Source organism: Lagenorhynchus albirostris, chromosome 10, assembly GCF_949774975.1.
Source record: "Lagenorhynchus albirostris chromosome 10, mLagAlb1.1, whole genome shotgun sequence".
In the NCBI taxonomy this organism is placed as follows: Eukaryota; Metazoa; Chordata; class Mammalia; order Artiodactyla; family Delphinidae; genus Lagenorhynchus; species Lagenorhynchus albirostris.
This window is the reverse complement of record NC_083104.1, coordinates 41834709-41855623: the sequence shown is the minus strand read 5'-3', so window position 1 is coordinate 41855623 and position 20915 is coordinate 41834709. Positions and strand designations below refer to the sequence as shown.

Here is a 20915-nt window from a genome sequence, read left to right as displayed (position 1 = left end):
ATTCCCTACCACCTAGTGTCTCATAAAAGCTTTAGTATGGATGTATTTTCAATTATTTTTTGTCTTTTCAGTGACATTTTATTTGTAAGTAGAGAATGCAGACCCATTTGAGTGGACAAAGCTAAAGGTTTTGAATAGTTTGGATGTAAAAATGATAACCGAACAGTCATTGGTAGACACACGAAGAGATACTTTGACCTGAAGCTAGTGATGATGAGGGGCTGTCGATCACAGTTTCTCTGGTAGTTTCCTTTTACCATTGGGAATACAAACCATTGCCACCGAAAGAGCAATTTTTTTTCTTCCCTGAAAAACCAACATAGTCTTAGGAATTATCATAGTGTTATTGCTGTTACGCTCCAGTTAATGTAACTTACAGCTGTATCAGTAGTACATTTATGTTCATCAGTGATCTCAGTATATTCAGAATCTTCTCTGAGCTTTAAACTGCACTGGTATTTCCATTTTTCATGGTAATTAATTATGGCATAGTATTGCTAAGTAAATTGAATTATTGAGAGAAACAAGTGAATTTTAGACCTTATTCAGAATTAGTTTATTTAGAAAAACAGGGCTGCCTTTAAGAAACAGGACTGGAGTTTACAGCAGTGTTTCAAAATGGGTCCCAGGCTGATAATTAAACTGTGACTGAAAGAAAAATTTTATAGCCACATAGGTTTGGAAAACTTTGAATTAAACAGTGGAACAGCTTTCGTTTACTGTAGGCCTTCTCAGAGCCTTTAATTTCCTACTGTGCATTGTGACTCTGGGAGAAGGAGTAGAGTTAGTATGGATATAGCAAAATAAGTTTCTTTGACTGGGAGACCCTACCTCCCCCCTTTTTGGGCATTATTCCCTAAACTAGAGTTGTACAAAATATGTTTTGTGAAACACATTGGCTTAAAGTTTAACAACTGTGAAATGAACCTTGTAATGTAAGGTAGTCTTTATTAATAACGGCATTATTGATAAAATCGCAGCTAATGATATTGCCTCCCTGGATACCTGTATCAGTTTCTTTTAGACGTGAACAGGAGGCTTTTCCTTCCTCCTCCCCTCTTGAATCTTGGCCTCCATGTCTCACATTCTTATTAGGGAATTAGGCGAGTCTTTTTTTTGCATTCCATTTGTTGCATGTTGAGATTAAAATCTTGTTTCAACTTCCATTTACTTTCTAATTCTCTTAAAGGGGTAAAGATTTGGTTTCTGACAAGAGATTGAATAAATTTGGTTGAAAATTGGCATTGGAAATAACCCTTAATTTACGTAGTGAGGTTGCTGAAGCATGTTACTTTTGGCACCATATTCTAGACAGGCAGAGACCTTTATATGTAACATGGACATCTTTGTTTTATATTCTGCCAAAGTGGAGGTCTAACACTAATGAAGGAATATTGTTTTCTTAGAACAAAGCGTGCATATTGAAGTAACCATTGAAATGAAACTACATTTCTCTTTCAGTTGGTGAGCTTTTTCTAAGTGATTTTTCTTTACTTTCTTCTTTAAAGTCAAGAAAGATATTCCTCCTTCAGCTGTCACAAGACCAATATTTGGTATACTGGGCACAATTCATCTGGTGGCAGGTAAGAAAAATGATCTAAGATGGACAAGAAGGTAATTAAATCGATGCTATTAGAGTATAAGATGAAGGCACACTTTATATCTTGCTTTAGGCAATAAATCTGTAGGTGTTTGTCATTAATTTATACCCCAAATAGCAAGTGGTTAAATTTGTAAGCCTGAGGTTCTATTTTTTTAAATTAATTAATTAATTAATTAATTTTTGGCTGTGTTGGGTCTTGGTTGCTATGCGCGTGCTTTCTCTAGTTGCGACGAGCGGGGGCTACTCTTCATTGTGGTGCACAGGCTTCTCATTGCGGTGGCTTCTCTTGTTGCAGAGCACGGGCTCTAGGCACACGGGCTTCGGTAGTTGGGGCTCGTGGGCTCCAGAGCACAGATTCAGTAGATGTGGCACACGGGCTTAGTTGCTCCACGGCATGTGGGATCTTCCCGGATCAGGGCTCGAACCCATATCCTCTGCATTGGCAGGCGGATTCTTCACCACTGTGCCACCAGGGAAGTCCTGGACCAGAGTATTCTAAACCTTCAACTCCGTGGCTCTGTGTTATTAGGAAAGTGATGGTTTTTAATCTAAATTTTATTTCATTGAACTTTTGAAAAGTTCCTATCGTATCAGGCACAGTGCTGGATGTTATTTATAAAAGATGCAAGTCCCTTTTGTCCTGTAGCTTACAGTTGAGTGAGAGAGGCATTTAAATAGTAAATTACTGCAGAACAATGTAACAAGTTCTAGGAGAGAGATGTACATAGGAAAACTTTCAGGGAGGGCACTTGTGGTTAGAGCCTTGAACAGATGTGAATAATTAATCTAGTGGTAAAGGCTTACCCTGGTTTATTTGTGGGAGGAGGAGGTGGCCAGGATCAGGGTTGGTGTATTAATGCATGGTGCTGGGATCGCTTCTTGATTCCTGACCACTCATCTTCGGAATGTTGCAGTAGCCAGTTAGTTATACTGCCCCAGCACATTTCTCTACCATTTAGAATGACATGAAGGACATGGGAGGTGTAGATATCTGCAGTGGCCAGATATTATGACCTATGATGCTTTAAGCTACACATCGGGAAATGCATTAGCAGAGGCCCGTATGCTTTGGGGATGACAGGAGAGTGAGAGAGAAGCGTTTTCTGTCTGTACTTTCCATCTACTAGGATCACTGCTCTGGTTACCAAAAGCTTTTACTTTTATCTTTCTGAGAAAAAATTTGATCTTTCAGTAAAAATTTGTCTAAATAATATGCTGGTCTTTCTATTCATAAATTATAAGATTGCTTTTCAAAAAGTATGGGTCCTTTATCTGTTTAGCACAGCTCTCGCCTTTATTTATTTTGGCTGCGCCTCAAGGCTTGCAGGACCTTAGTTCCCTGACCCGAGATCAAACTTGCACCCTCGGCAGTGAAAGCGCGGAGTCCTAACCACTGGACTGCCAGGGAATTCCCGTAACTCTTGCCTTTAAAGAATAAGGACTGCTATTTCTGGCTTTACAGTTGCCTTATTTCTATTTATGTGTACTTGGCTCTGCTTTTTTGCAGGTAATTATCTAATTGTCATTACCAAAAAGAAAAAAATAGGTGAATTTTTCAATCATGTAATCTGGAAAGCAATAGATTTTGATGTCCTTTCTTATAAGAAGACAATGTTGCACTTAACTGATATTCAGGTAAGAACTGGAAGCACTTACTAATTGCAAAATCCAAAGAAGTCCCGTGGGGTGGATGGGGAAGGGAGGTGGAACACAAAGAATGTTTGATGGATTTCTTTTAAACCTAATTATTTAAACAATGCATAGAGCATGGTCACTCTACATACCTAGCCCTAAAGTGTATTTTTTTAAAAAACTGTTCATATATTTTATTGCACTTGGGTTTTTTTTAACTGACTCAATTCTTAGATATGAAATTTCATACGAGAGAAAAGGACAGACTGAAAATGCACATGTAGTCAACACGTAGATTTAACTTCATATCATTTTTGTGAAGAAATAAAATATTAAATATCTTTCCACCATTGAAAGCAGTTATACTCCAATAAAGATGTTAAAAGAGATAAAAATAAAAGGGATGCTCCTATATATTACTAAAAAAAAAAATTATCTTTGAAGTTCCACTCATCCCGTTTCATTCCCTCTTTCCCTAGGGAGAAAGCTTTCTTCAGTTTTGCCACATGGGAATATAAGTGTGTGTGCATGTGTACACGTTCAAACAGTCCTCTTTTTGCACAGTTCCTATATGCATGGATTTCAGTTACCACAGTTTAGTTAACACCAGTTCCCAACAACACAGTTTAAATTTCAGTTACCATGATATATTGACTAAAGAATTAGCTCACCAAAGATGAAAGTGCAATGAAACAAAAAATGACGACTCTAGAAGTGAAATTCAAACTGAACATGAATAGAGTATAGAAGAAATAGCTGATGGTGGGAATAAGAGACTCTGGATACGCAGCCAGAGGTCTCAGTGAAGGTGATGTTATCGACATGAGTGGTCAAGTGGTTGTGATGAAAAGGTTGAACATGTCCCAGAGCAAGTGATGCCGGTAAGAAACTTCACGTTAAAGGAACTCACAGAAGTGTTTCATGATGTTAATAGTACGAAGGATTAAGTGTTAGAAGCTAGTTCAGGCTTAGATGTACGACAGTTCATCAGGGTGTAGAAAAGATGGTATCATAAGTTACATGATGAGAAGAATGCAAGCACTGTTCAGGCTACTCTTGATAAATTTTGACCAGAAGTAAAATATTTTTAATTATCAGTGTTTCAAATGACAGTATACTAAACAACGTTTTACTATTTTTTCATTTCCCTATACATTTATAACTTACAGTAGGAGAGTTTTTAATGTGTTGATTAAAAAAATTTTAAGTCACGAAATGATCCTAACTTTCCTATTGATTATTAAGATAGTTTAAGATTATTAAGATTAAGATAACATCGTCATTTTTATAGTCCCACCCTATCATGCAAAGTGAAGATTGCCTGTATTCATATTCAAACAATATCTGTTTTTGCTTGCAGTATATTTTAAAACTTACATGAATGGCATTAACCCTGTTCTAGTTTTTGAAAATTACTCTTTTTAAGTCAACATGATGTTTAGAGATTTACATCTGTTGAGTACTTGTTTTCTAAATGTACTTTATTTATAGTATTTGCTTTTTAAAAATTTTAAGCTGTATTTTTATTCCCAGGATTACAAAAAGTTTGTTTTTAAAAGAAAGCTAATTATTCTAAAATATGTATCTTACCTATGATAAACATTAAAAAAAAAATCAGTCCTAGCACTATTGTCTTATTGACTAAGTAAAGCTGTAGAGTATGGTTTTTATACTTTAAACTTAAAATTTCTTTCTTACTGTATATATATCTATCAATATATTAATAAATTAATTCTCTATGAGACATGATAATTTAAGGCAATAAAAATGGTTGTTTTCATTTAATAGCCTAGTAATATTTACTTGAACAGTTTCTTCTTTATTGCTATAGTTTGTTTTCAGGCTATGTAACTAATTTTAGCATTCCTTGCTGTATATGCTTTGCTTACTTATACCTTTTGTTTTTTTACAAAAATGGTGAGGCCAAATTAAAAATTTTGTATGTAGATTCGTAACATGAATTAACATGTTAATCATCTGCTAAACATTAAACAGTAACAAACATTAAAAATTATTTTTTGAAACAAGGATAAAAACAAATGTCAATCTTGGTATTCATTGGGAAAGCCAGCTAAAATGATTATCAGAAAATAAATAGATATACTGCTTTTACTGGATCTTCCTTTATTGCTTATTGAAGTATAATTGACTTACAATATTATATTAGTTTCAGGTGTACAACATGGTAATTCAGTATTTTTATGCATTTTAAAATGATCACCATGAGAAGTCAAGTTACCATCTGTCACCATACAAAGTTACTAAAATATTATTGACTGTATTCTGTATGTTGCATATTATATCCCCATGACTTACTTATTTTATAAATGGAAGTTAGTATCTCTTAATCTCCCTTACCTATTTCATTCATCCTTCCTACCCCTCCCTCCCCACTGGCAACCACCAGTTTGTTCTCTGTCTATGGGTCTGTTTGTATCATTTTTTTCCTCTTTTAAAATTTTTTTTATTGGAGTAAAATTGCTTTACAATGTTGTATTAGTTTCTGCTGTACAATGAAGTGAGTCAGCTATACCTATATCCCCTCCCTCTTGGACCTCACTCCCACCACCCGCCCCTATCCCACCCACCTAGGTCATCACAGAGCACTGAGCTGAGCTCCCTGTGCTATACAGCAGGTTCCCACTAGCTAGCTGTTTTACACATGGTAGTGTATTTATGTCATACCTAATCTCCCAGTTCGTCCCACCCTCCTCTCCCCCCTGCTGCCCGTGTCCACATGTCTGTTCTCTATGTTTACATCTCTAATCCTGCCCTACAAATAGGTTTATCTGTACCATTTTTCTGGATTCCACATACATGCGTTAATATACGGTACTTGTTTTTCTCTTTGTGGCTTACTTCACTCTCTATGACAGACTCTAGGTCCATCCACATCTCTACAAATGACCCAATTTCATTCCTTTTTATGGCTGACTAATATTCCATTGTATATATGTACCACATCTTCTTTATCCATTCGTCTACCGTTGGACGTTTAGGTTGTTTCCATGTCCTGGCTATTGTAAATAGTGCTGCAATGAACATTGGGGTGCGTGTATCCTTTTGAATTATGGTTTTCTTGTCAGTGTCTTACAGTTTTCTAATGAGAGGTCTTTTACCGCCTTGGTTAGATTTATTCCTAGGTATTTTATTCTTTTTCATGCAGTTGTAAATGGGATTGTCTTCTCAATTTCTCTTCCTGTTAGTTCATTGTTACTGCATAGAAATGCAACAGACTTCTGTATTTTTAAAATTTATTTATTTTATTTTTGGCTGCATTGGGTCTTTGTTGCTGCATGTGGGCTTTCTCTAGTTGCGGCAAGTGTGGGCTACTCTCTGTTGTGGTGCGCAGGCTTCTCATTGGAGTGGCTTCTCTTGTGCGGAACGTGGGCTTTAGACATGCGAGCTTTAGTAGTTGTGGCACGTGGGCTCAGTAGTTGTGGCTTGCAGGCTCTAGAGCGCAGGCTCAGTAGTTGTGGCGTGTGGGCTTAGTTGCTCCACAGCACGTGGGATCTTCCCGGACCAGGGCTTGAACCTGTGTCCCCGGCATTGGCAGGCAGATTCCTAACCACTGCGCCAGCAGGGAAGTCCTATTCTACTAGTTTTTTGGTGGCATCTTTACTTTGGGGTTTTCTATAGTATCATGTCATCTGCAAACAGTGACAATTTTACTTCTTTTCAATTTGGGTTCCTTTGATTTCTTTTTCTTGTCTAATTGCTGTAGCTAGGACATCTAATAATATGTTGAGTAAAAGTAGTGAGAATGGGCATCCTTGTTTTATTCCTGATCTTAGAGGAAATGCTTTCAGCTTTTCACTGTTGAGCTTGATGTTGGCTGTAGGTTTGTCATATATGGTCTTTTTTTTTTGGCCCCGTCACGTGGTTTGTGGGACTTTAGTTCTCCGACCAGGGATTGAACCTGGGCCCTCAGCAGGGAGAGCACGGAGTCCTAACCACTTGACCGCCAGGGAATTCCCTGGTCTTTATTAATAATGTTAAGGTGTGTTCCTTGTATACCCACTTTGTTGAGAGGTTTTATCATAAATGGATATTGGATTTTGTAAAAAGCCTTTTCTGCATCTATTGAGATGATCATATGATTTTTATTCTTCAGTTTGTTAGTGTGGTGTATCATATTGATTGATTGGTGGATATTAAACTGTCCTTCCGTTCTTGGGATCAGTACCACTTGATCATGGTGTGTGATCTTTTAAATGTACTGTTGAATTTGGTTTGCTAATGTTTTGCTGAGGATTTTTGCATTTGTGTTCATCAGTAATGTTGACCTATAATTGTCTTTATCTGGTTTTGGTATCAGGGTAATGCTAGCCTCATGGAATGAGTTTGGAAGCATTCCTTCCTCCTCAATTATTTGGAATAGTTTGAGAAGGATAGGCGTTAACTCTTCTGTCAACGTTTGGTAGATTCACCTGAGAAGCCATCTGATCCTGGACTTCGTTGGTAGTTTTTTGATTACTGATTCAATTTCGTTACTGGTAATAAATCTGTTCATATTTTCTGTTTCTCCCCGATTCAGTCTTGGGAGATTGTACGTTTCTAGACATTTATCCATTTCTTTTCGGTTGTCCATTTTATTGGTGTACAATTACTTGTAATAATCTCTTATGATCCCTTGTATTTCTGTGGTGTTGGTTGTAATTTGTCCTCTTTCATTTCTGATTTTAGTTAGGCCCTACGTCCTTTTTTCTTAATGAGTCTGGCTAAAGGTTTATCAATTTCTATTTATCTTTTCAGAAAAACAGGTCTTAGTTTCATTGTTCTTTTCTGTTGTTTGCCCTGGGGTGTCCCGGCACTGGTGCCGGCCTGCCGGTGGGCAGGTAAGCCCCTGCACTAGTAGGCCAGAAGGAGGACTCCAAAAGGGCACTTGCTAGCACCAGTGTCCTCGTGGTAGAACAAACTCCCTGAGACAGCTGCTGCCAACATCTGCATCCCCAGTAGCAGTCCCAGTTGCCTCCTGCCTCTCCAGGAGGCTCGCAAAGATCACTAAGTGGGTCTGACTTAGACTCCTTTTAAATGCCTCCATGCTATATAGGACTTGGAGCATGTGAGATTTTGTATGGGCCCTTTAAGAGTGGAGTCTCTGTTTCCTACAGTTGTTCTGCTCTCCTGCACACAAACCCTTCTGGCCTTCAAAGCCAGACATTCTGGGGGCTTGTCTTCTTGGTGCAAGATCGTTGGCCTCAGTAGCTGATGTGGAGCTCAGACCCCTTGCTCACTGGGGAGAACCTCAGCAATTGTGATTATTCTCCCCATTTGTGGGTCACCTACCTGAGAGTGTGGGTCTTGACTATACCAGGTCTCCACCCCTCCTACCCATATCATGGTTTCTTCTTTATATCTTTAGCTGTGAAAAATCTGTTCCACTAGTCTTCAGGTTTCTCTCATAGATAGTTGTTCTGTGAATAGTTGTAGTTTTGGTGCACCTGTGGGAGGAGGTGAGCTCAGGGTCTTCCTACGCTACCATCTTGGCCACTTCTCTCTCTCCTGGACTTTTCTTTTCAGTCTTTGCTTTTTTTTTTTTTGGTAAAGAATTCCATTTTACTTCCCAACTAGCCCAAACCAGTAAAGTTTCTTAGGAATGAGGATGGTATTGTTCTCTCATTATTGACTCTCTGTTACTGGGCCCCTCATGAATTTATGTTTTTCTTCTGTCAAATGAGGATAATTAATGCTAAACTAGCAAGGGGTTGCTGTGAAGATGAAGGAGAATCTCTGTAAAGTGTCTGGGACGCAGTAGGTCATAACCTAAGGTGGTGATGTTGTGTTAAAGTAACTCTTCTGCCCTTTAAAGTAAAAATTGTGAAGGATACCAATGGGAAAGGAGGTCTCCCTAATCAGTTAATATAATACCCTATGGTGTGGAGCATTGTCCATATATCAGGAACTGTCCCAGGTCCTGGGGAAATGGTGAGCATCCTGCCCAGTCTTTGAGCCAGTGGCATTTAACAGGGCTGAACTTTCAGGTTTTTATTTTCACTCTTTTGTCATGTTGATAGATTCCTTTTCAAGTACAAGATAGACTGATTATTTGCTCTCCTTTGTGTACAGTTACAAGATAACAAAACTTTCCTAGCAATGATAAACCATGTCTTGAGTGTGGATGGATTTTATTTTTCAACGACATATGATTTGACCCATACTTTGCAGCGGCTGTCTAACACTAGTCCAGAATTCCAGGAAATGAGTCTCTTGGAAAGGGTAAGCTTAATCTTCAGTTATTATTACTTTTTTTTTAATTTTAAGGAGCTTTTCTCTATTTCATCCATAAAATACATATTGATTTTTCTCAGTCCTGGCTCTATCAGGATCATGTATGGGGCTTTGAAAGTATACCATGTTTCAAATAGACATCTCATTTCCAAATTCAGGACCCCAGAATCTGTGTATGTTACACAGACAGGATTGAGAACCACAGGGGTCCATTTTTAGAAATCTAGCTTAAACATGAATGTTGGTAATTTCCTAGCTCTCTGTGTTCTGTGTTGTAACGGTTATTAGCATTAGCAACATAATTGTACTTGTAAAATTAATGTTCTAATGGATGATGTTCTTTCTGCAGTGGTGCTTTTTATGGTTTTTACAAGTAGAAAAGTAAAAACTTAAGAACTTGAAAAATATGCTTTTGTTTAGGGTGGGGTTTTTGGTTATTTTATTGACTTAAGTGTTTCTTTAAAACTGGACCTTAGGTGATTTCAACATAAAATTTCTGCTGTTCAGGAACCTAGATAATTGCTGCCTTGATTTTTTGTTAGCAAAAGTAGATACGTTTAGGGGACAGACAGCATTTAAAAGGCTGCTGTCAAAAAAAAAAGTCAGTTATCTGTTAGTTTGGACCATACGAAATTGCGACTAATTGACCATATTTGACCAATAAAAATGATCATTTTATATAGCTCAACCTATATCTTTTTTTTTTTTTTTTTTTTGGCTGCATTGGGTCTTTGTTGCTGCGTGTGGGCTTTCTCTAGTTGCAGCGAGCAGGGGCTACTCTTCATTGCAGTGCACAGGCTTCTCATTGCGGTGGCTTCTCTTGTTGCGGAGCACGGGCTCTAGGCACGCGGGCTTCAGTAGTTGTGGTTCGTGGGGTCTAGAGCACAGGCTCAGTAATCGCAGCGCACGGGCTTTAGTTGCTCCGCGACATGTGGCATCTTCCCGGACCAGGGATCAAACCCGTGTCCCCTGCATTGGCAGGTGGATTCTTAACCACTGTGCCACCAGGGAAGTCCTAAATCGATATTTTAGTTGACTGGCTTTTTAAAGACTTTATAGTCTATAATTTCGTAAGATTTTATGTAGGCTTCAATGTAAGTTTAGACGTAAGCTAAGCAATGAAGAAATTTGGCTTTTAACTGCAAAGAGACTCTTGCTTTTTTGCTACAGTCTCCATTCGGTATGAAATGTCTCTCAGATGCCTGCCATGTACCAGGCACTATACTAGCCACCGGCCACACAGGATGAAAAGACATGCCCCTGCCTCTCGGGAGCCTGCAGTCTACTGGGGAAGTGGAAGTCCAGGCAATCACAGAACAAGGGACAATTGCTGTCACAGAGATGGGTACCCAAGTGTGGTAGGATCCTGAAGGAAGGCGGGACTCACTCTGTCTGGGGGAGTAAGGGACGACTGTACAGAGGAAGGTGATTTTTGAGCCGAGACTTAATGATGAATAGGCCTTATTGATGAGGCGGCAGTGGGAGAAGGAGGGTTCCAGTCAGAGGCAGTGGCAATATTAGGCTAAACTGAAGAAGAAGCCATCTCATCTGTTGGGATGGGAGGGAATTTTTTGTCAGCTAATCAGAAGAGTCAAAGTTACCATAACTTGGGGAATCACAAAAGTGATAAGTGAATCATATATACTATAAACATTTTATCTCAACTTAAAACATAAAATTTTACATTGGTCAATTTTTTGATGTAGGATCATAAGCTTTTCTTTGTTTTTGGTTCCTTGATTCCTAATTGTCTTTCCTGTATAAATTATATCCATAATGCTTTCCAGTTTGAGTCTCTTTAAAGATTTTGACACTTACAGAGCAGTCTGTTTGCAGAATACCATATATTTTTACTATGTTTCTCCAGTCTTTTATAGTTGCCATTTTTACTCCTAATTCAACAGAAGTTTTGTTTTTAGCAACTTGCCTTTTATCAAGTTCTGTTGTAAATCATTCAACTTTATAGAAAGATCAGTTTATTTTTAAGTCATATTTCATTGATTTATAAAATAGTTAAATTATGTTATGAATAATAAGAAAAACTGGCACAAACTGATTGGGAACACACAGTCTGAATCTCAGGAAGTGTACCGTTCAACTGGTTACGCCTGAGTGCAAGAGCCACTCCTCGTGACTTTCTGCTGGGGACGGGGGACGGGAGTGTCCGTTGCTGTGTTTTATAAAGAGAATGAAGAGAATTGGTTAGTCTACTGAGTTGTTGAGGGAGTTTCTTCTGTATAGTTTGAAAGTCAGAGTGGCCAAAGATGAGAGCAGAGAGTTAAGTAGGGGTTGCCAGATTCCAGGACTGGTTAGGCCATGTGAAGATTTGGTTCTTTAGATGACTGTGAACCAGTGAAGAATTTCCAGCAGACAGGAGACGTGTCATGTTAGACAACTGTTGGCAGCATGTGGAGGAAGGGTGTGAGGGGCCAGGCTAAGGCTTGAGGCTAGGGAGGCTGTTTTAGTAGTTGGGATGCAATCAGGTGTTAGCCAGGGGTGGTGAGAATAGATATGTAGAAGAGGAAATGGATCTGGAAGGGGATTTAGGACTCGGTGGTTGATTAAATATAAGAGAAAGAGCCTGTGGGGACTGTCAGGTTTCTGTATGGGCCAGCAGCACTGGCTTGAGGCAACGAGACAGGGATACCCGAAGTGTTCTTTTTGCAGCATGTCAAAGAGACCTGCTCCTAGCCACCAGGTGGAGACATTGATTGTTATACTTTTCTTTCTGTAGAAACTCAAATTGGCAGGAGATACTGAATACTAATTTTAAAACTTCTCTCTTAGGCAGACCAGCGGTTTGTATGGAATGGTCATCTTCTAAGAGAACTTTCTGCTCAGCCAGAGGTAATGTACACTAAATAAAACCAGCTTATTTGTTACAGTTCAAGTTTTAATTGAATACATGTTATAAAATGGCTACCTAATCACCAAGGATTTTGGTAAAGAATTCTAATTTAACTCTGTTTATAACTTACGGACTTTGATCCGATCTACCCTCCCACATCATTGTAGGTTGAAGAAGCCTAATTATTTTACTCAGATCTTCTATAGAAGCCTTAAATAAAGAAAAAAATACCTCAGTATAAATACATTGCTTTCTATAAGTGAGAGAGAGAGAATGGGTCTTGGTAGATGAATAATGTTAGAAATCGGGCCAGAGCTAATTCCCCAGGCAGTGGAGAGCTTTGCATTTGTCTTCCTATGGGAACCTGACTCCCTTCAGTCACCCAGGATAGACATGCATAGGTGTCACCTTCCTCTGTTCTTGGTTTATACAAATGAGATGTAAACAAGGAGGCCACCTAGGAAGCATAATGTATTGAATCTAGGTAAACAGATTTGCCTAATGGCATTATCCCTTGGCATTTGCTTTGCTTTTTTGGGAAAAGTAGTTTAAACTGCAAACCATTAATGTGGAGATATCTTTTCCCTGGAGCAGTGAACTTGTTGCGGGCAAAGACTGAAAAGGAGGGAGATAAACATTCTGCAACTTCACGTAGTTTTATTAGTGTTCCAAAATCTGGAAATGTTCAAGCCCAAATGATTGTAGCACATACTTAATTTTTTTTAATTAAAAAGACAATGTTACACTAGAGAAATGTCTTTAAAATTAAAAGTTACCCATAAGCTTACTACTTTGTTTTATTTGTATATTACCTCCCCATCTGTAAATATATTTTATATAGTGCTTCTTTTTGTTTATTATTTTTGAAGTATATTTATTCCTAAACATAACATACATCTTCATTTCAGGTCCATCGGTTTGCTCTTCCGGTATTATATGGCTGTATCCTTACATATTACTCTTTAGTTTTCTAGCAGCCTTTATTTAAATATTATTAGAATTTAGATTTAAAGACAGTCTCAAATATTACATGAGGAGAGTATTTTAGAATTAGTAGAAATCTCTTTTGATAATAATATCAAACCATTAACATAAAATCTTAGAATACTGGTTGTAAATGACCTTTTTTTTTTAATAGAATAAACTCTTTAGACTGACTAATGCTCTCTGGGGCTGGTGTTTTAAAAGAAGAAATATGTCCACTGTGTTTTGGCTTTATTAGACTTTGTATCAATAAACAAGAATAGTTTTAGCCTATTGAAAATTTTCCTTAGCAATTAAAAAAGTTAGACTTAGGAACTAGGGTAACCAGCAAGTTGGAGAGGAGAATTACAATTAAAAATTATATTTTTCATTTGAAATAGCCACAGAAAAATGAAAATACATGGTGTACAAAGAATGATGCTTGGGGTGAGGTGTAGTACAAATACAAAATGAGTAATGGTTATCTAATTGTAAGTTCATTTTTAAAGCTAATCTTTATCATAGACATCATAATAAAAATAGGGAAGCAAAGTGAGCTGGCTGTTAAAGGGTAAGCACAATGTGCTGATGAGTGCCTATAGTCAGGACTCTGCCCTGCAGAAACTGAGGGGATCTTTCTATCACATACCCACAAAGAAGCTTATTAACTAACACACAGTCTGTGATTTATTTGTTCATTATGTTAGTATGATTTCCTTAAATTATTATGCTTGTTATACTTAAAAACAGAAAAGTAATGCAGGAAACATTTTCCACAGTTGCGGGGGAATAAAAAGCAGAAAATGTCAGGATAAAAGCTCCTGTTTATTCTGGTTTTTGTTTTTGTTTTTCCCTGGAGCTCTCTAAGTTCTCCTAAGGATAAAATAATAACAAGTGTACTATTTAGGTAGTGCTTTAAGGGTTTGGGCCAATTGTGTGTATGTGTTTTTTTAATTCCAAAATGAGATTGTGAATGGGCAAATAATAACAAATGAGATTATAGAACACTTTTTCTAGGTGATTTTAGAAAGTTTATCTATTTAGCTTTAAATCTGAAGTTTTACATTGGCTTTTGTTTAGTGTAGCTTTTTGACTAGACCTGTCCTCAGATGTTTCCTGTACTTAGAGATCGGCAAGATAAAAGGGCCCAAGGCGGGAGTGTGACTGGAGCAGAGAATGGACAGGGAGTAGGAGCTGTGTTCAGAGAGGCTGCTGGACCCACATTATGCAGGGCCTTAGAGGCTTTGTCTTTTACTTTAACTGTTAAGGGAAACTATTGGGATTTGAGTAGAGGATTGTCATGGTAAGACAGGATCACTCGGACAGTGATGTAGAGAATATGCCAAAGGTGAGCAGGGGAGGATGCAAGGAATAGCTAGGAGCAGTTGTAGTAATCAGGATGGAGGTGATGTTGCCTGGGACCAGGGCGGTAGCTGATGGTGATGAAAAATGGTCAGGTTCTAGATATGTTTTGAAAGTGCAGCTAAAAGGATTTTCTGACAAATTATACATGGGGAATGAAGGAGGGTTGAGTATGAGTCTTAAGATTTTTGGCCAGAGTAAGTGGAAGGAAGCCATGCATTGTGGTGGGGAAGAGCCGAGGTGGAAGGCAGGCCAGAGTATCTGGACTTCTATTTGGACATGTTGAGCTTGAGATTTCTGTAAATATCCAAGTAGAGATTGTCAAGAAGACATAGATTAATGGAACTGGAGTTTAGGAGAGAAGTCCATGTTGGAGACGTAAATTTTTTTTTTTTTTTTTTTTTTTGGAGACATAAATTTGAAAGTCCTCAGGGTATAGATGGCATTTAAAGCCATGAAGTGGGATGAGATCATCAAAGGAAGAAATGTATATGGAGAAGAAAAAGGTGTAGAGAAAGAAGACAGCCTGAAGGGGGTTCTAGATAGTGAATAAATGCTAGAGCCACGGACTACAGGCCTCAGGACAAAGGACTTCTGAAGTGGGGGAACCAAAGTAAGTGAACTGAAAGGACGAGTCATATAGAGTTACTCTAAGATTTGAAGTTGGAAAAATGAACCAGCAAAGGCAAGTGAGGAAGAGAAGAACCAACCAATTGAGAGTAGTGTCCCAGAAGCAAATGAAAATAAGGTTTCCAAGCAGAGAGTCTCATCAGCTGATATGCTGCTGGTTGTTTAAAAATGACCATTAGATTGAGAGTCCGCCTACCGATGCAGGGGACACGGGTTCGTGCCCCGGTCTGGGAAGATCCCACATGTCGTGGAGCGGCTGGGCCCGTGAGCCATGGCCGCTGGGCCTGCGCGTCCGGAGCCTGTGCTCTGCAACGGGAGGGGCCGCAACAGTGAGAGGCCCGCATACTGCAAAAAAAAAAAAAAAAGACCATTAGGGAGGTTATGTTCCTGTTTCCCCCACTTCTCCCCAAATGGGGGCTGTTACCAGATGCTGGGAAGAAAGATTTTGGAGAAGGTGGGAGCACAGCCACATGCTGGAGCAATGTCCTTGAGTGTGTGAGGGGGTGGGGTCTAGTACACAGGTCGAAGGCCTGACATAGACAGCTTATCCACCATCCAGCTCATCCGCCCTAGTAGAAAGGAAGCAGCTATGGTGGACGTGGAGGCTAGTAGGTAGATAGATGTGGTGGGAGCATGTGGATGGCTTTTATTTTCACAGTGAAATTGGAAGCAGTGCCATTAGCTGTGAGTAGTAGCTGGAGGTTGAAGAGAAAGTGTGAAATGGGCATCCCCAAGTGGGAGTGCATGGCCCTGAGAGTCACTAATTGATAAAAGATTAGAAGTAAATACATCGACATTTTAAAAGTTGTGTCATGGTGGTGGGATTCTGCATGATTTTTCTTTTTCTTTCGTTCCTTACATGCTTTTGGATGGATATTCATCTTGTAATCAGAAGAAAATGATTCATAAAATAGACATATTCCATGCTATACTCAGTTCTCTTAGAGGCAGATCCATGTTTGATTCATCTTTGTGCCCTGCTCCAAATGAATGAATGAGTAAATATGGCTTTGGAGTCTTCTCTAGTACTGTGGTTTTAAAGGTTTGTGAATTGGAGCTCAAGATGACTCATTATTAAGTCTGATGATACCAGGTGATAGAGAGGGATGAATCACAAGAAATTCATATTGCTAGTATCATTTGGTACCACTATTTTGAAAATTATTTGGCATTTCCTTATGGATTTACCAGGCCTTCCCCTCTACATACACAATACATTTATACAGGAGGTTTTTCAAAAATGTTTACGGCACCACTGTTAGAGCAAACTCTGAGCACCACGAGTTCCATCAGCAGAAGAATTAGGGCTGTTGTGACATGGTTCTTATAGATTGCACACAACAATGAAGAGGACCAAACTAATGCTTCATGCAGTGCAAGGATGACTCTTAGGTACTTACTGGGGGCATAAACAAGGACTTGAAGTTTTTTAAGAGTGTTGTGCCATTTTTATAAAACTCAAAAGCAAGCTGTGTGTTTTCACGTCATGGTTGCATATAATGAAACTAAGAAGGCAGGGGGATCGTCTCCACAGGGCTTCTGGGGAAGAAGGCAGTTGGATGGGATGAAGAAGGAACAGATACTAGATTCAGGGCTTTGATACTTTTCGCAAGTCGGAGGTAGGTTTATAGATATTTATTTTATTATGCTCTTAATGCTTTATAATGGATGAATCAAATTACATTAAGCAAAATGTTATGTATAGGAAATAACCATAGGGCAAACCCAAACCTATGAGGAAGAGAGAGATACATTCTGTTTCTGAATAATCTTTAATTTACAGTTTGATCTGTAAATCTTTATATACTTAGCAACTGTTATTGGTAATTATAATTATGCATATAATATAAACTTCAGTAGCTTAGTCTTTTTCCCCCTTTTTTTCCATTTCTTATTGGAAGGTTAATCTATTTTAAATGTACAGGTCTTTCATTCAAAGATTTTTTTGTGATGTGGTTAATATTTAATTCTTTACTTTCAGAAAGTGGTTGAGACTATCTGGGAAAGGAAATCATATTATTTAAATAGAAACACTGTAATGAACCACTTAAACACACTGACTGTATGTCATTATAGGGTTACTGACTTGACAAAACTTCACAATCAGTACTAAAGGGTTGTGAATATTCATGAGGAACCAAAAATTTGCATATTCTCCTTTTTATTTTCTAAAGGCAGAGACATTCTTACTAGGGTAGATAGATTCAAATTTCATTTGAAAATAATACATATGATTTTGCAATATGTTATATTTTTCTTAATGTAGTTAAGTTATTACTATGCACTCATGTTCTATTAATGGAAAATACTTTGATTGGATTCTCATCTCGAGGAGGAGTTGTTTCAGAGCTGGTGTCCGCTATTATGTAAGAGGTGAGATTAATTTTGTCAGCACGATTTGGTACTGGGTTATATCTATCTCTAATTAATGTTTGGCTCGTGGTAACATGAATGTAACCTTTTGTATTTTATTTGTTTCATTATCATTTGATAGCCTTGCTAAATATTTATCTCCTGCTTCATTATGATAATTAGGTAGGTCTTCTGTACTTTACTCCAGCTACTGTAGTTACATTGCAGATGTTAATGAGACACTGTAGGCTGCTTCTTACTGCTTTAAGAGGAATTGATCATGTTATTTGCTGGATGTCTGAGAGCATAGCTGACTGAACTCACCATAGTTTTCAATAACCTAAACTCATATGAGAAAGTATTTTCTTATATTGCTGTTGGTTTCTTTGCATGTATAAAGCTAGACATTTGACCTTATGCCTTCAACTTTGAAGATTTACATTTGAGCATTTATTCTTTAGGCTTTGTGCTAGCAACACGCTAATTTGCTTAAACGAAGCTTTTAAAATCTGTATTAGAAGTTACTGTCATTATGAAAATGAGTTTCCCGAACTCTGGTTTTTTTTTAAGCCAGAGTATATCAGAATAGAATCCTATGGACCCTTAGGTAAATCATAGAAGTTTTGGGCGAGGAAGTTGTAAAAGTCATTTGGTTAATCTCCTTTAGTATAGGTGATATAGCAGAGGAAGAAAGACATTTAGTTAGTGACCTGGCCAAGATCACACAACCAGGATTAGAGTTAGCAATGCCCTTGTATCTGGATTTTCTTGGATGGAGTCATATTTTTTAATTAAAAGTTTTGAATTGGTAATGCAGTCACATAGATCAGGCATCAAAGGTATAAAAAGATATGCAGTTAAAAAATATTTCTCATTTCTGACTTCATCTGCTGCATCTTACCTCCCGACCAGCTGATCTGTTGTTAGTTTACTTATCCTTCAGATAATTTTCATGCTATTCCAAGTATGTTCTCCTTCTTTTGCAGACAGTGGTTGTATACTGTGTACATTTTCTTGCACCTTGGTTTTTTTTTAACTTAATATATATTGGAAATCGCTTCATAAAGATGTCTTGTACACTCACTCGCTCTCACACACACACAGTCTCACTCTTATTCTCAATCTCACTTTTTAAAATACCTACTTTAAAATAACTAAAATATTTTATTTATTTAAAATAATAAAATATTCCTTAATGGGAATTCTGGACAGAACCAAGTATAGCCCATGCTTCTGACAAGTAATTTTAGAACGTACTGAGAAGGCATTTTATTGCTGATTTGACTATAATTTTTTTCCCTTCTGTTAATATGTTAACAGAAACACTGATGTTATATGTTACACCTCAAAATGTTATATGTTTTAGAAGTACGTCAGATAGAAAGAATGTTAAGAAATATTTGAGATCATTAAAAATCTGTTGGGTTTTTTTTTTTTGTCCTAATTGAGTCAGGGACTCGCTTGAAAGTTGCCTTTGCTTAGCAAGCTTTTCTTATGTAAACAAGATAGTAAGGTAATGCTTCAAACATTTGAAAGAACTAACCAAATCAAGGCTAAATATTTAAGAGCAGTGCTTTTCAAATTAGTTCTTTTGGGTATATTCATGGAGTTGTAGAAATTGTAGGATCATATAGAGTTTTTGTGCTTTCATTTTGGTAATTAAAATTATACGCATCTGCTGGACCATTTGCATCGTTATAACAAAATACTGTTAACGTAATGGCCCACATTTGCATTTAATATTGTGTTTAATGGATTTAACTTCCAAAATTGGGATCTATGGGTATACTGTCAGAGGTTTTTGAGAACTTGTTTTGAGAAACACTGTTTTAGAGGGATTGTGTATATAAACAATTGATATATTAAACAGCAGCCAACATTACTTGTTTGTTACTAGGTCGTTAATACTACCTTTAAGCCTGTTTAAGTGAGTGAGCTTTGTGAGCTTTCTGATGGTGGACTATGCATTTGTTTGAAATTTAGTTTTATAAGTACTTTTCCACTAATTTGAACTGACTTAATTCTCTTCAAGTTAGAGTGAATTAGTGAGTTTCTGATGTTTTTCTTATGTAATAAATATAGTTAATTTTTTTCCAATTCAGGAATTGATTCTGAAGGCCATGCAGCTAACTTTGTAGAAACAGAACAAATTGTGCACTACAATGGGAGCAGAGCTTCATTTGTACAGGCAAGTTAACGTGTCTGTTAGGCAGCCAGCCAGTTGGTCTCTTCTACTTGGATTGTAATTTCCTGACATATTGTTGAAATTTCTCTCCTTTTTAAAGTAATATCATTGTCTACAATATGGAAAGAGTTCACCCCAAACAAGGATATTCCATTAACCTGGCACTCAGTTGCCGACGTTTTCTGCCCTTGAATTAAATCCCTAAAGGAGAGGGTAGGGTAGGAGGTGCAAGGGTTATGGAAATGGAGCCACTGGTCTGCTTAACCCCTTAGACTTCTTCAGGGCAGTGATGACAGGGCAAGCAGCTGGCTTATGACTGACTTTACCTGCCTTGCATTCATTGTGACATAATATCTGGGTTGTGGATCACTTACTGCTCCAGAGTATTAATGGCTAAAAATATTTTTAAGTTCATAAACATATTCTTTTGAGAATGAATAAAGCAATTTCTAGTTTTATTATAATGCCAAATTATATACCAGATGTAACTTGGTAATTTTTACTTGTGGATAAAAATTGATTTATTTTAGAATTTAGGAGAAACACAACTGTCTACTACACAAGTGCATGTATATAAAATCAGAAAAAGTCCTTTCCAAATGCATGCCCCAAAATACGAATTTTAGGAGCCGGTGTGCATGGATTTCTTTCATAGTTAGTAGATTGCATTTTTATTTTTTCTTTTGCGGTCATTGATATTGTATATACCGCTGACAATAAGGTGAGAAAAACAAGTTTGTGCGTATGTTTCTTTTTACATATCTTTTCTTTTCTTTTAGACTCGAGGATCAATACCACTTTACTGGTCTCAAAGACCAAATCTCAAGTACAAACCACTGCCACTGATCAACAAAGTAGCAAATCATGTGTGTATCTTCCATGCTTTTTTCATTGGCTATAAATAGAAGCTTAGTGGCATTATAGTTTGCGTATAGAGCATGTATTTATTTCTTATAAGTCAGACTTCAACATCTTTGAGGCCTTTCTCCTTGGTTCTGGCACTTAGCGAGCTTATAAACCAAAGGGCTGTGTATGTGGTATGTTAGAAATGTGGAAAAACAAACTGAATGACACGGTAAATTTAGATTTTAGAGATCTCAGTAAGATTT

The 20915-nt window shown here is 37.6% G+C and overlaps 1 protein-coding gene across 3 annotated transcripts in view; it reads left to right on the top strand.

The window, feature by feature from the left end:
* SACM1L (SAC1 like phosphatidylinositide phosphatase) overlaps positions 1 to 20915 on the top strand; it is a 57721-nt gene that overhangs the window by 18012 nt on the left and 18794 nt on the right. For 2 of the 3 annotated variants that reach the window (XM_060162175.1, XM_060162176.1), the window contains exons 3-9: positions 1509 to 1583; positions 9305 to 9454; positions 12254 to 12313; positions 13223 to 13256; positions 17541 to 17642; positions 19724 to 19809; positions 20586 to 20672. In XM_060162175.1, coding sequence (XP_060018158.1) covers positions 1509 to 1583; positions 9305 to 9454; positions 12254 to 12313; positions 13223 to 13256; positions 17541 to 17642; positions 19724 to 19809; positions 20586 to 20672 — 594 coding nt within the window. Of the gene's footprint in view, positions 1 to 1508; positions 1584 to 3110; positions 3239 to 9304; positions 9455 to 12253; positions 12314 to 13222; positions 13257 to 17540; positions 17643 to 19723; positions 19810 to 20585; positions 20673 to 20915 lie in introns of all 3 variants that reach the window. The other variant, XM_060162174.1, reaches the window with a different exon arrangement.